A 14,223-nucleotide genomic window follows, 5' to 3' on the forward strand; every position below is an offset into this window, starting at 1 on the left:
TGCTGGTGCTTTACAGAGTCTTCCTGGATCCACTTATTAATCCTCTATATTACCTAGATGCTCCCATGTTCGAAATGGGAAAGGCTTGCTTCAAAGAGGCTAAGCAACTTTTGTCTAAATAAATAAGCAGACTGTGAACACCTTGAAACAAATCATTAGAGGTGTTCATCTTTGTATGTTTACTAGCTGATGGTGTCTGGATGTTGAACAATTTAATTTTTTTTAAACTAGTAGCTGGAAGAAGAGATAAACGTTGGCAATTTAACTAGATAAGTCTCAAAACTGGGATTCAAAACAGACTGTGCAAGAGTCCAGAGCCAGTGCCTCACCACCCTGTCCCTGTGCTCCTTTGAGAAGTGTGCAGGGCTCATTTCTGAACGAGGTGGCAGTGCAGCAAGCTGTGCACATATCATAAAAATTCATCAGACCCACAAAGGTGCATGTGTATTTCTCTTCTGTTAGTAATTTTATGAGAAAAAATCACTATTTTCTCTGCTCAGGACTTTAGATGCAGCACATAAAGCTGGATTTTTTAAAACGGTATACCAACTATTTGTACATCTTCTTGTGCCTGTTAAAATACCGCAAGGCTTCTCCTGCTGTTTGCTTATGCTAAGGCTCCAGCCATCAGATATGCTACTTTAACATGCTTTGTGGCAGGAAGATCCAAGTTTATTCACAATAAAACAAAGCAGAGTTTGTTTTTTAGCACAAACTGAAGTTTGTTTCACTTAAGAATGTGAAGTTAGTAGTTATGGACTCACCCACGCAGATTCATTACCATTAAACTATCACATTTTCTGTTTGTGTTGATTTCTAATTATTTCTCCCCTTAAAAAAAAAAAAAGGAATGGCTCTTTTAGCCAGACCAGAGCACATAATGATTCCCACTGTTGGATGAACACTGTTGGATCTGTCTCATGAAAAACGCTGTTATTACCACCCACTAACTCATCAACAGGTCCTGGCTCTCTACAGAACTGGGTCTCCATTACCCCTCTCCACCCTCTCTTGTCCTCTATTCACCTCCACTTGGGAACATGGCCACTTGGAGAAGGAGAAGCTTTCCCTGCCTTAGCAACAGCTAGAGATGCTGATTCAGTACCTTACATTTTAACACGTAGCAGAGTGCATTAACTTTATGATAGAGTTTCTATTTGTGGTTTGGGGGGGTACTTTATTTTTGATCCTGCAAAAGTTTTGTTCAGTCTTTATAGCAGTATCAACTATAGCTGCCTGGTTGGTTACAGGAAAACTAATATGGGTTTTCACTACTTCTCAAGGGCCCATTTTGAAATTAGTCTGTGGATTATTAATTCATTTAATGAATAAAAGAACATAATGTTGAAATTGTTTTTTTAAAGATTATATTAAAAGCAAAAGCTATAACATTATTGCTCTATTACTGATATTTCATATGCATTGCTAATGGCAAGAGTTTAGAAAAATGCAAGAAAAGATGATGTGCAAGACTGTAATTTTTAAACTTTTTATCCTTTCTTTGTTCTTATGATTGCTTACATATTTCATAACTTTACCATTTCTCTTCCTCTATCCCACCCCTACATACCCTCCAATAAAAGAGCAGTGAAAATTTAAAACCCAGAGCAGACTAAAATTACTGCTGGTGGGAGATGGGGAGGGACAAAGGAGAAATGAACTATTCCCAAGAGCAAAGAGCATGTAGATGGATGCACAATCTCTTCAAAGGTTGGGATCTGAATGTAAATTCTCATGTTTGTTACTAATTAGAACATTCTCCTCTAATATAAAAATTAATAATAGAACATATTTTCATGGAATACAACATGCTGGTTCTGTTCTAAGACTCATGAAATTAACAAAAATTAAAGTGAATAACTGTATCAGGCCACATGGGTTCTTTTCCTTCCTTCTGAGATTTACTTAGAATTGCAGAGTGTAAATAGACTGAGACTATTCACTTCCCTCTGGAAGGGCCTTTAGGATCAGGCTCTGCCCTTCTGTAACTTTATGTCATATCACTCACATCTCTACAGCCTCATGATTTCCTCATGATAGTGGTGATCCTCAGGCCTGGTTCTTTTCCACAGTCTTAAAAACCATTGCACTTGTTGGTTCTACATCCATCTTCATCTTTTGTTTCTAGTCCTGATCCTACAGCATGTGATTAGGCAAAACAAAGCCCTTGCCCACCACATTCACATCTAGCTACCAAATATTCATCATATCTTAGATTTCAGGAATTCTACAGCTAACATCATTTACTAGGCATTTTTGCAATATTTTGAGCTGACTTGATTCAAGTAAAAAGAAAAGATAATTGCTATTTAATGTTAGGTTTGTCTTATTGCTGTGGTTTTATCTTAAAGTATTTATAGAATGCAAATATTAGACTCCTTTAGGAAATTATTATTTAGTAAGTGAAAAGGAAAGGTTTACCAAGTTCTCAAAGAAATCACTTCCATTATAAACAATGTGTTTCCCCACATAATAATGGTGGAGCACCAACTGGACTGTATTCAGCAGCTGTTGAGTATGTTCCTCTCTAAGACTTAGGAATTGTAAGTTTCACTGGTGTAAGAACAAAATTTCAGATTAGAGATTGATTCAGTGGGACTAAAACATACAGCACAAACTATTATCCTGTTATAGTTCAATTAAAGTCTATACTATTGACTTTGATAAAAGGCCAAATAGTATGCATAGGTGTATGTGTGCATGAGTGTGCATGAGCATGTCTGTTATGTATATGCTTCCATATCACATATATACAAACACATATGCATATATATGTTATGTAAATAATAGGTGAATTTTAATTCATTTAAAGATTAAGATATTGGTTTATTAAACCATTAAACCATCAAGCAATAAACAGTATTTCAAAAATTGCAAGATGTATATACGTTTAAATGTATAAACATATATCTCTTTCAAAAATTATTAATAGATAATAACTATGGAGGACTGACTAAACCTCGATTCACGCAGTTTCATAGCTTGGGAATGCCAAAAGAGGGTTGAATCCCAAAAAGTAATTATATTTATTCAGAAGACTCTTGTACATATCTTTCTTTCTATACTTAACTTCTCCTAATTGTTTAAATGGCTCTGGAGACCTGTCCATTGTCAGTTCTACTTTGAAAGCTTTTGAACTTATAAATAACTTTTTAAAAATTGATTTTCAATATTTTCTTATTTGACACAACAGAATCTAAAGGGGACTGCCAAGTAATTCAAATTTTTAACATAAGATTTTTCTAAAAGTGGATGTTGCCAAGCATTCCATAAGGACCATGAAACATCTCGACTGTAGCATTACACTAAACTTAAATATGGTTCAGTAACAATCAAGTTCTCAGATATGGTAGAAATGTGTTGTTCTAACTTGGGCTAGAAAATAATTCCCACATTTTCTCTAGGTCAATGGATTATTCAACTAAATGACCTTTAGAAAATTTTCATAATTTCATTTTGAATGATTTATTTCATAATTAAACATCTTCAAATTGTATGTGACTTGGAACTTGATTCTTTTACCAGAAGTCTATAGGCACAGCCCACATAAAATAAATTATTATAGATACTTTCTCTTGAGTATTTATTGACTTAGCATCTTTATTATTTTTAAAAAGCATAGATACCATATTTTACCACGTAATCATCACAGATTTTATACCAAATATTTTTGCAAAAAAGTGGAGTGCAACCATTATAGTAAACTTTTAAAATTTTGCTAGTATTGCTAAAATCATTTATTACTAAACTCTCCTTGGTACAGATTAAGGTGCACAGAATACTTGTGACTATATATTAAAACCAAATAGTCCAAATCATTTCTTCATGACAGTTTACTGAACATTTTTCTGCTCTGGGGGGGAAAAAAAGCTAATACGTTAGTAGTCATTGATTTGTGCATTATAATCAAAATAGTACACTTAAGAAAATTCACTTCTGTGCTGCAAAGTATGGACTTAGAAAATTTAACCTTTTGTATTAGAAGATTCTATACCGCTATTGCTATTATTGGTTTCCTTATCTGACAAACTAGCTGTGTCAGCTTTCAGAAATATACTGACAATGCATGAGTGCTGAGAGCTCTAGGCTTAAGCTTCCAAGAAGACAAAGCACTTCCATAGGCCACTGGTGAATTCATTGCTGCTATCTTTGCCTTTTAAGCCATGTGTTGAACAGAAATGTGCCATGGGACAATACCGTGATGCAAAGTTAAAGACCAATTTTTGGACTGATATAACAACTCTGGTGAAATACAGTAGCTTATTTTTTTCTAATTTTTAAATTTGTTGTTGTTGTTGTTGTAGATGGACATGATACCTTTATTTTATTCAAACCCAGTGTCTCACACTTGAGAGGCAAGCACTCTATCACCGACTTACCACCTCAGCCCTATTTTTTTCTATTTATTGCCTTCATTCATTAAAGATAGAGTGTCTCTGGTTTCAATATCCAGTAAAATAATAATAATAATAATAATAATAATTATTATTATTATTATTATTATTTATCAAGGACCTATTCAATAAATAGCCACTCTGTGTAGAAACTGGGAATCATCAGGAAACTTAACAGGAAATTATCAAAGCAATCATATTCCTGCCCTCAAGAAACTTATGTTCAATGTGAAGATCCTTGTAAAAGGAGAAGACCTGGAGAAAAGGACAAATGTAAAATATAACTGTGGAATTCCATTGCTATCTTTTCCCTACCCTGACTCATAAGGCTCCTGCACACAGGAAAGAAATTAGTAAATGTGAAAACAAGAATTCTTTCAGAAGACTTTGTATAAGTTTTATGCTGTTTTTGGTTTAAAATAACTTTTATCACATTTGTTATTATTAATTTTTAATTATATAAATTATGAAATCAATAAACCACTTCTTTATTTAGAACTTCCTTTGAATTCAATCAAACCTGTCTTATAAGCCTAAATTTTATCAAATTTGGTATTTTTTAAATTCTTTAGCCACAAATAAAATACCATCAGAGGTAACTGGCAGCATAAAATAATGGATTATTCCACATAGAAATATACAATAGATTTTCATTTTCAGTTGAGCTTTAGAAGGGCATTAGAGTAAGGCAAATCTTAGGAGCTTGCACTTAAATTATTAAAGAAGGAGAACTTAGTTTTCAATATTGTAATTGGTTTGATATATCATAAACACTGAAAATTAGTAACGTGGTATATTTACCAAATGCCCTGGTACCCTCTAAAATTCTATGTTCTGGGGCTGGGGGTGTAGCTCAATGGTGGAATGCTTGCCTAACATGCATGAGGCTCTAGGTTCAATTCTCAGCATCAAACAACAAAACTGAAAACACTTGATGCTCTGAATATCACAGTTGAATTAACTCTCATGCCAATAGTAAGTTCCTTAGGAACTGTTTCATCAGTTATTTATCACAAGTTGGAGGTTATCAAGGAGATAGTAGGAAGGCTTGTTTAAAAGCTAGAGAAACTGAAGTCATTTAACTCAGGAGTGTTGACAATTCAGACACTGCAAATAGTTTTTAAATTATGCATTAATATATACCCTTTTCATACACTTAACCCTCATAAATAGGCTGAGAAAAGATATTTACCTCTTTCTTAATTTTAAGAAAGGCATACTAATTTTACTATGTAAAAATCTTAAGATCCCAATTTAAATTTCCTGTGAATTTGTCCATTTCCCACTCATATCTATCCCTGTTGCACATCTGAAGTTTATTTGTATTTAGAGAAATAAGTACCAGATATCAAAGATATGTGTTTTAGCCCTTGATCTAAACTCAATATTAATTCAGTGATTTGTAGTATTTCTTTTTTATTTTTAAGAGAGAGAGAGAGAGAGAAAGAGAGAGAGAACTTTTAATATTTATTTTTTCGTTTTCGGCGGACACAACATCTTTGTTTGTATGCGGTGCTGAGGACTGAACCCGGGCCAGACGCATGCCAGGCGAGCGCGCTACCGCTTGAGCCACATCCCCAGCCCCGGATTTGTAGTATTTCTTTGAGTCCTATTTTAGGGTTTAAAAATAAGTAATTATGATAGCTCCAACTTACTTATATACATCATAGGACAGTTGCCACAGTTAACTTAGTTTTTTAATGAGATGCTTTTTTTGAAATTGGTATAGAAATGTAAAGTATTATTAAAATCTGTTTATAATACGTCTTTTCTCTTACCAAATGCTGTTTATTTGGAATTGTCTTTTTTTCCCTACCATTTATCAATGTTCTCCACTTTCAGAACATCTTTAATTAAATAGCCAACACCAGACACTCCCATGTATGTCTCCAGTAACCACCCCAAAGTAAGCTCCATTCCTGAAAATTAGTGACTTTAAATGATATTTATATTTTCTGACCTCTTTATTCTACACACTGTGTCCTAATCCTCCCCATGCAGGCTTTATTCACCTGGTAGTTCCTCCCCTCTCTATTCACTGGTGAGAACTAGAAGCTTCCCAAATCCCCTTTCTTGTTCAGGCCACATTTATTTGGTTGCCATATTTGAATGATTCTATCTCCTAAATATCCTTAGAACATGCATCCCTTTCTCACCATATTATACTGTTTCAGCCATTTAAGCTACTGTCTGTCTTTTACCCTGAACACTACATTATTCATATCCCAGTTTCCAGGACTCCCATGCTACTAGGAGAATTCCTTTTGAACAGAAAACTGATGTATCACCCATTGGATTGAAACCCCTATGTCTACAGGATAATTTCTTTGGCACAGCCAACAAAGCATTCCATAATTTAGATCTACTCTCTACCAATCTTTCTGATAGTCCTCATTTTTCCATAACCCACTACTTATGCACCACTTGGATTGAACTCATGCCAGTCTCCTCGGTTTGGGTGATTGTGGTGTTTCCTCCCCTGGCCCCACAGGACCATTTATGTACTGGTAAACTCCAACTCCCTTTCTAAAATTGAGTTCAAGCATTAGATATTCCATGAAATCTCCCCTTGCTTTCCACTACCAAGATCTACATTGCTTATATAAAATACAGTAGAAAAATATTGCTTGGGAAAAGAAATTTACAAATAAAAATGAAGTTATTATTAGAATAGGAATTATGAAGAGGCACAACAAAGTAAAATTCTATTTTCCATTTTAGGATCACAAGATTTTATGGCTGAAAAAGCTGTTACAGTCAATCCAGACCAAAGTTTTCTGTGGTTTCCATATAAAAAGTAAAAGCTCTTGACTTAAGATGAAGTTTGGGAAATTTGTATCTAGTTGTGTAATACAGACTGTATAATTTGAGTGATCCTTATACAGCATTCAAGAAAGCAGTCACTACAGAATTCAACCATAAAAAAATAGGATCATAGAATCTGGACTTCATAATCTCAATTTCTCTTATGTCCACAGCCAGCATTGAAGCTTTTTTGAAGAAATAAAGTTTGCCTTCATTTCATATTCAAAGTTCACTGCCTCCATTGAAAGTTCACTGACAAGAAATAAACAAAATTTCCTGGCAAGTTGGGACAACTGGGTCTTCCTTGATTTTTCAAAAGTATTTTTTCAAAAACCTTTGTCTTCATAAGCAAAATATTAAAAAGACAGGTGAAAAGATTTATTGTAGCACAGTGTCAACTGTGGTACATTTCATCAGTAAAAGACTCAGTAAAAAAAGAGAATTGAGTGAAGTATTTTCAACATACCTCATAATTTCAATGGATACTGGTTTCAATCATGAGACCCATACAGAGCTCCTCCTAAGAACTTTCCAAACACCCCAAACCCAATTATTTTTTTAAACTGAAATTTATTTTAAGGAATCCCAGTATTTGAGGTTTTGATATGTAAACCATGCTGATACTGACAACTGATCTATTTAAATTTATACTATAATTGACAAACATTTCAAGATATATAGATTTGCAAATGTGTTTTCTTTTAAGCAGCTGCATTTCAGAAATAAGGACATGCTGGCATGGACCAACCTGATCCATCTTCCCCTGAACCCAGAGCCACTTAGTGGCCTGGGAACTTGAGGCAATTCTATTTCAAGTGAAGTCCACTTTTCCATAAGCAATTCTTTTCGAAGAAGGGTTGCAGGTTTTTACTGACACCTCTCATTTCTTGAAATGAATTCTGATATATTCTGAACATAGAGCTCTCTTGACCCTTTCCTTAGGGTGTTTCCCTGCTTAAAATATGTACACATTTTCTGTAAGTCTCCAACGCTGAGTTACTGGCATGAAAAATGACCCTGTTACTTGGAAAACAGTTTTCACTTACAGGTCCCCGGGGCCCTATAATGTCTAAACCTCCTGTGCCACTTTATATGATTGCCCCACCCTGCAGAAGAGCATAGACAGGAAAAGCAGACTTCCCTTCCCCCCACACATTTCCTCAGTTTATTTACAAAACGTCTTGGAATAAGAATGAGCTGTTTGTGGTTCCTGTGGCTGATTCCAGGATGGCTTCTTACAGACAGAGGATGCTAGTCAACCAAATGATCTCTGTGTAGCTCACCCATGCACCCCTATGTAAGGCTCTTTGATCTTATGGGTACCCCTACTAGGTAACTCTGAAGGTAAGAAAGAACTTAGTAACCAAATAGTAACCAAATATCACTGAATACAGTCTAACAACAGCATGGCCTATCAGAGCTATACCTTCCTTTTCCAACAAAGGAAGTCAGAAGTATGTGGAGATACCTTCAATTCCTGTTCATCAACCTTTGTTTCTCAAAGGAACATTTTTTTTCCCTTCTAGCATTCTGAAATGAAAAAATATGCTATTCATCTTATATTTGAATAGAGAATATTTTAGCAGGTGAAATCATCCCAAACCCTGGTCACAAGGAAGACACCCCTTAGGCAGCAGTTTCTACCACATCACACACAGTTAATAGTCATAAGAAGGTTAAAGTGGGGATGACCTGAGGTAAACATCAATCTCCCCAGATGTGTATTCATATTTTCTCTAAATTGATAATTGACACTCTTACATGAGTGATTCTTTGAAACCTGGGAATACGTGTAGCCATATCCTTAGGACAGACTCGTCTATCCTCAGCATATAAGATTTTTACTTCAGTAAGCAAAAAACGAGGGCACAGAAATTGTAAGACTGTCCCAAATATACAATACTGAGAATAAATTACCATAAGCACTTGCATATGGCCCTCATGGAAATACTAGTAATATTAAATTTACAGCATTGTATCAATTTGTGTTGGCAATTATTAAACCCACTTGAGAAGAAATATTTCAAGAAAGCGTTGGAGGGTGGTGAGTAGCTAACATAGTTTCAGAATCAATTTGCACTGAATCAAAGAGTAAAATTGTGTTCTCTAATATACCATAGTTGGAATAAATATCTTAGAACTTAGTATCCTTTCTCAAACCCTAGTGTGTGTAATTATATTACTGAAGAAATTAAAGATATGTGCTTATCACCTACCACATAAATGAAAAACTAAAGCCATGTGTATTAATTTCAATTCACATGTGAGCATAAAATTGCCAGTCCCTAATTTCCAGAGAAGCTAATTCAGTAAGGATATTTTACATATAGTCCCTAATTTCCCAAGGAACTAATTAGTAAAGGTATTTTGCATATGTATTCTACAGATTGTTCAAGCCAAATGCATTGCTATTTTTCAAATGCACAAATTTTATGAACTTTGAAATTAAAGGCAACATATGTGTTAAAAGGAAATATCATATCACACCGAAAAAAAAAAGGTCGGAAAAAAATTCTGCCTCATTCAACCATTACCACCAAATTGAAAGCTAGTGAAAGAAATGTAAACACTACCAGAAAATGTCATGCAACTTCTATGTTTATAAGTTAACCTTTGTTTTTGTCTTTCTTCATTTGTCTCCCCAGTGCATCCTAATGTCAGTCAAGGCTGCCAAGGAGGCTGTGCAACATGTTCAGATTACAATGGATGTTTGTCATGTAAGCCCAGACTATTTTTTGTTCTGGAAAGAATTGGCATGAAGCAGATAGGAGTGTGTCTCTCTTCATGTCCAAGTGGATATTATGGAACTCGATATCCAGATATAAATAAGTGTACAAGTAAGTGCCTACACAACATTATATTTTTATCTCATCCTTGGGGACTTTTTCAGATTGAAATCGCTTCTAATATATCTGTGATAGTGTTAAGTAAATAGTGTTTACCTGATGATTAGGCTAAACCATACTTAAATTTAGCAAGATAAAGCAAAAATCATGTGGTTTTCTTTTAATTGAAAAGCTAAGACTGAGAACATGTTTATTACTTATTGAACCTATGGAAAAGTACTGTAAGCATCAATATCATCTTAGTTCCCATGACCATCAAAAACTCCAAGTATTTAATTATTTGAATCATTGTAGCTTTTTAGGCTACCAAAGGATTTGAGTGTAGCAACTCAAACATTTATTTCATCCATTGGATATATTCTCTTCTGGACCCAGGGAGTCTGCACTCCATACTGAACCCAAGTGAACTTTCAAAACTGTAAATTAGGAAATACCATATAGCTCTCTATCTGTCCCTCCACGATCATCTCCTAGGACTCCCTCTCTACCATGTTGCACCAGCCTCAACTGGTCTCCTAACAAGGCCTTCCCACCTCCAGCCTTTGTAATTACTGTTGTATGCTGGCTCTTCTGGAAATTTGGAAAGATCTTTGCCTGCCTTTGCATGGCTAGCTCTCCCATTTCATCTGGGATTCTTCTCACATGTCAGAGCAGTGTTCCATGACCATCTTCCCAGAGAGGTATTCCATGACCATCTTATTCAAAATAATCAGCCTTTACCTTTGTCAGTTATTTCCCAGTTCTTTTTCTTCCCTTTTCTTTTGTGGTTGTTTTGTTTTTTTTTTCAGAGTGCTTTTCACTGAAAAGTGAAATCAAACTGCCTGGTTTAGAAAACCAATTCACCTCTGTGGTTCTTAGCTAATTACATAATCTTTTGAGCTTCAAGCACCTTATGTGTAAAATGGGAATCATCATAGGGACTTCCTTGTTGGGTTGTTTTAAAGTTTAACTAACTTAATATTATAAAATTCTTGTAATAATCCTGGCTTATAGGATTACTACAAGAAGGGTCAATTTGTTGTTTGTATTATATTTCCTCCTAGAATGCAAGCTTTGTGCAGTCTGAATCTTTTTTCTCATGTGAATTGCTATCAACCAATATCTAGAATAATCCCTGGCATATACTTCAAATCAAATATTTGTTGAGTGAATAAGAACAGTACAAGAGAGTATCCCAGTATAGTTTATGAAAGTTCTAATGAGACATCTTCACTATGATTTAATACAAATAGATACTTGTCCTGTAACCAATTTTGGCAATATATATGTACAAGTTGAGTATCCCTTATCTGAGTTGCCTGGAACCAGAAGTGTTTCAGAATTTGAAGTTTTTTACATTTTAGAATATTTATGTAGTTTTTACTGGTTGAGCATCCCAAATTCAGACATTTGAATCAGAAACATTTTGAGTGTCACATTGGTGTGGTGCTAAAAAAAAAAAGTGTCCTATTTCAGAGCATTTGGGGTTTTAGACATTAGGAAAGGGAATACTCATCCTATATAATCAAAACATTTCATTAGGTAATTAGTACATGATATTAAATCAACAACTGATATACATCAACTAAATGACTATAGAGGAATCTTTAACTCATTTTAGCAAAATAAATTTGAACCCCAAGTGTGTGTTTGATACAAAATTGCCTGTGTATGGAAAAATGGTCCAACAATAGTTATGAAAAGATCATGAAAGCATATTTCTCTTTTTTTTCTTTTTCAGAGTGCAAGGCTGATTGTGATACGTGTTTCAACAAAAATTTCTGCACAAAGTGTAAAAGTGGATTTTACTTACACCTTGGAAAGTGCCTTGACAATTGCCCAGAAGGGTTGGAAGCCAACAACCATACCATGGAGTGCGTCAGTATTGGTGAGGAGGACCTCTGAAATTTAGAATGGATGAGAAACACCTCACATGATAGTCATTCTCCATGAAGGTGCTTCTCAAAGTCCAGTCTCACAAGAGCCTCAACAATTGTCTCTTAAGAGGCTCTCTCCATCCTTCTTTACAAAGATCCTATTCTAAAGATGCTCTCATAGCATTATCTAGCCTGTATCACAGTAACATTTTTCATCCAATGAGTGCTCCATTATTTCTTAAGGACTGTTTGTATGTTTCAACTATTCTGAACACTGTAGATTTATTTTGCATCATTACCTAATGAAGTTTTACTTAGAATTAGTCTCTGTATCTTGAAGTAATTAAAACAATGATTTCACAAAACACCTAGGTCTAATCTCAACCAGTAACCAAAGTTATTTTCCAAGGAGGGAATATTTTCTCTTGATAAGTCCATTAATGCTTCAATGTTCTACTTGCACAGGTATTCAGAAAGGAAAAAAAGAAATATTTTGGACTTACTCAAACTGACAAAAGGAGAGAGTCCCGGGATCTGATTAACTGCAGGCTGAGTTTTCTAGAGGGGAGGTCCCTGAGACAAGTTGTTTGTCTAAATAACAGATCACTGTCAGGCTATATTTTCCCTCTTTTCAATGTTGTGCAGCTACTTGAGCTATGAGTTTGATGAACACTTGGGGAGCAGATGCTAAACCAAATGAGAAAACAGCATAGGAAAGCTCAAAATCCCCTGGGCAAGAACTGCAGGAACCTTTGATGCTGCACTGAGGTTGGCATGTGCACACAACAGCCCTCCTGATTCAGTACAAGATAGTCTCCAGGACAGCCCTGGGGCCACAGCAACAGACCCTTCAGAATTTAAGTGTTGGAGCAGTAAATATAAGGTGGTGATTTAACCATTTCAGGTCCTCCATAGAATTTTTATTTCTGAACAATAGTTTGGGTAGAATGAAACAAATAGATGATATTTTAAAGGTAACCTCAGAAGCATCTGGAAAATAACAGTCCTGAACCAGTTCATGACTCTTTATGATTAAGTTTTTTTCTTCTCAATAAAAACTCAGAAAAACAGCTTAGGAAAGGGTAAAAGGTACATGAGAAAGCACTTCAAGTTGATCTCTTTACAGGTCCTGAGGGCTGACGATTAGAGGTAATCAGTTCCAAACTTGGAATAAAAAAAAAAAATGGGAACACGCTTGTGGAATATTCAAGGATAGAAATTCACGATGAATTACTGAGTTTGTGGGATTTATTTACCCAGAAAAAAGGACCCACATTGAAATTTTCTTAGTGATTGAAGGTGTAGCACTCTGTGTTCAGATGTTATTTATATTAAAGGCTTTCTTACCCGAAAGAGCATTTAACATTTGGTACTGTTGGGTTAGCCTTTAATGTTTCCTAGTTTTATGCCACCAGTAAAACTAGATTATTTTTTAACACAAATTTAGGAGGTTTATATTTTAAAATAGGTACTAGCAGTCTAAAGGCCACTTAACTTCATTTAGCTCATTTACTAGGTACAAAGGACCTAGGACACAATAGTAGTGCAAATCAGAGACTTTATTTCAGGGTTGACTCTTGTTTGTCCATAAGGGCTGTCTCCCATCAGGTGCCATCTGGCCTACCGGCGCCACACATATCACTTTGCCCCAGAATTTCAGGAAAGAAGATGACCTACTTCACCATGCAGAAGAATATGAAAGCCTATTCCCCTAACAACCATGAAAAATCGGACCCAGAGAGCTGAAATCTTAACCCCCAGGCCATATTGCATGTTGTCAGGGCTATACTTAGTACGTTAACCTTAGCTCCCCACTGGCTACCCAACAAAATATGTCTTTCCCTTTGCTAAAAATATAAAAACTGTATCTCTGGCTTCCTACCTAGATTTCAAATTGAGTGGAAAGGTCAAAATCAAAGAAAACACTGCCCTGATGTGGAACTGGAGTCTTTTGCCATCACATACGTATTCCCCGTGGTTTCAGGTCAAAATAAGCATAAACATCCACTGAACCCAATTTTATAAGAGGACATAGTCTTTCCAGTTGGTGCTCAGTTATTAGCTTTCTTTCTTTACTGTCATTCTGTCATCCTCATTGGAGAAGTGGTCTTGCTCTAGTAGTCACAGATGGAAGAAGATGTCCTTGTTTGATTTTCTGTGGAACCATGTAGTTGATCAGCAAGAACTGAGCAAAATCAAAATGGTATTGCAAGACCAATAATGGTAGGACATCCGGTTAAATTTTCCTCTTAATTTTCGTCCCCTTCACTGTTACCCAAGACTAATGGTCAATTTCAACATAACTAGTACCAGGGGAAGGCA

At 35.4% G+C, this 14,223-nt stretch overlaps 1 protein-coding gene across 1 annotated transcript in view; it reads left to right on the forward strand.

Moving 5' to 3' along the window:
* Nucleotides 1-14,223, forward strand: part of Rspo3 (R-spondin 3) — a 79,224-nt gene that overhangs the window by 20,065 nt on the left and 44,936 nt on the right. Inside the window, exons 2-3 of the mRNA XM_046427608.2 lie at nucleotides 9,845-10,036; nucleotides 11,766-11,912. Of these exons, the coding sequence (XP_046283564.1) occupies nucleotides 9,845-10,036; nucleotides 11,766-11,912 (339 nt within the window). The remainder of the gene's footprint in view (nucleotides 1-9,844; nucleotides 10,037-11,765; nucleotides 11,913-14,223) is intronic.

This window comes from Marmota monax, unplaced genomic scaffold (assembly GCF_021218885.2).
Source record: "Marmota monax isolate L192 unplaced genomic scaffold, Marmota_monax_Labrador192_F-V1.1 WCK01_AAM20220418_F8-fsc00424, whole genome shotgun sequence".
Classification (NCBI taxonomy): Eukaryota; Metazoa; Chordata; class Mammalia; order Rodentia; family Sciuridae; genus Marmota; species Marmota monax.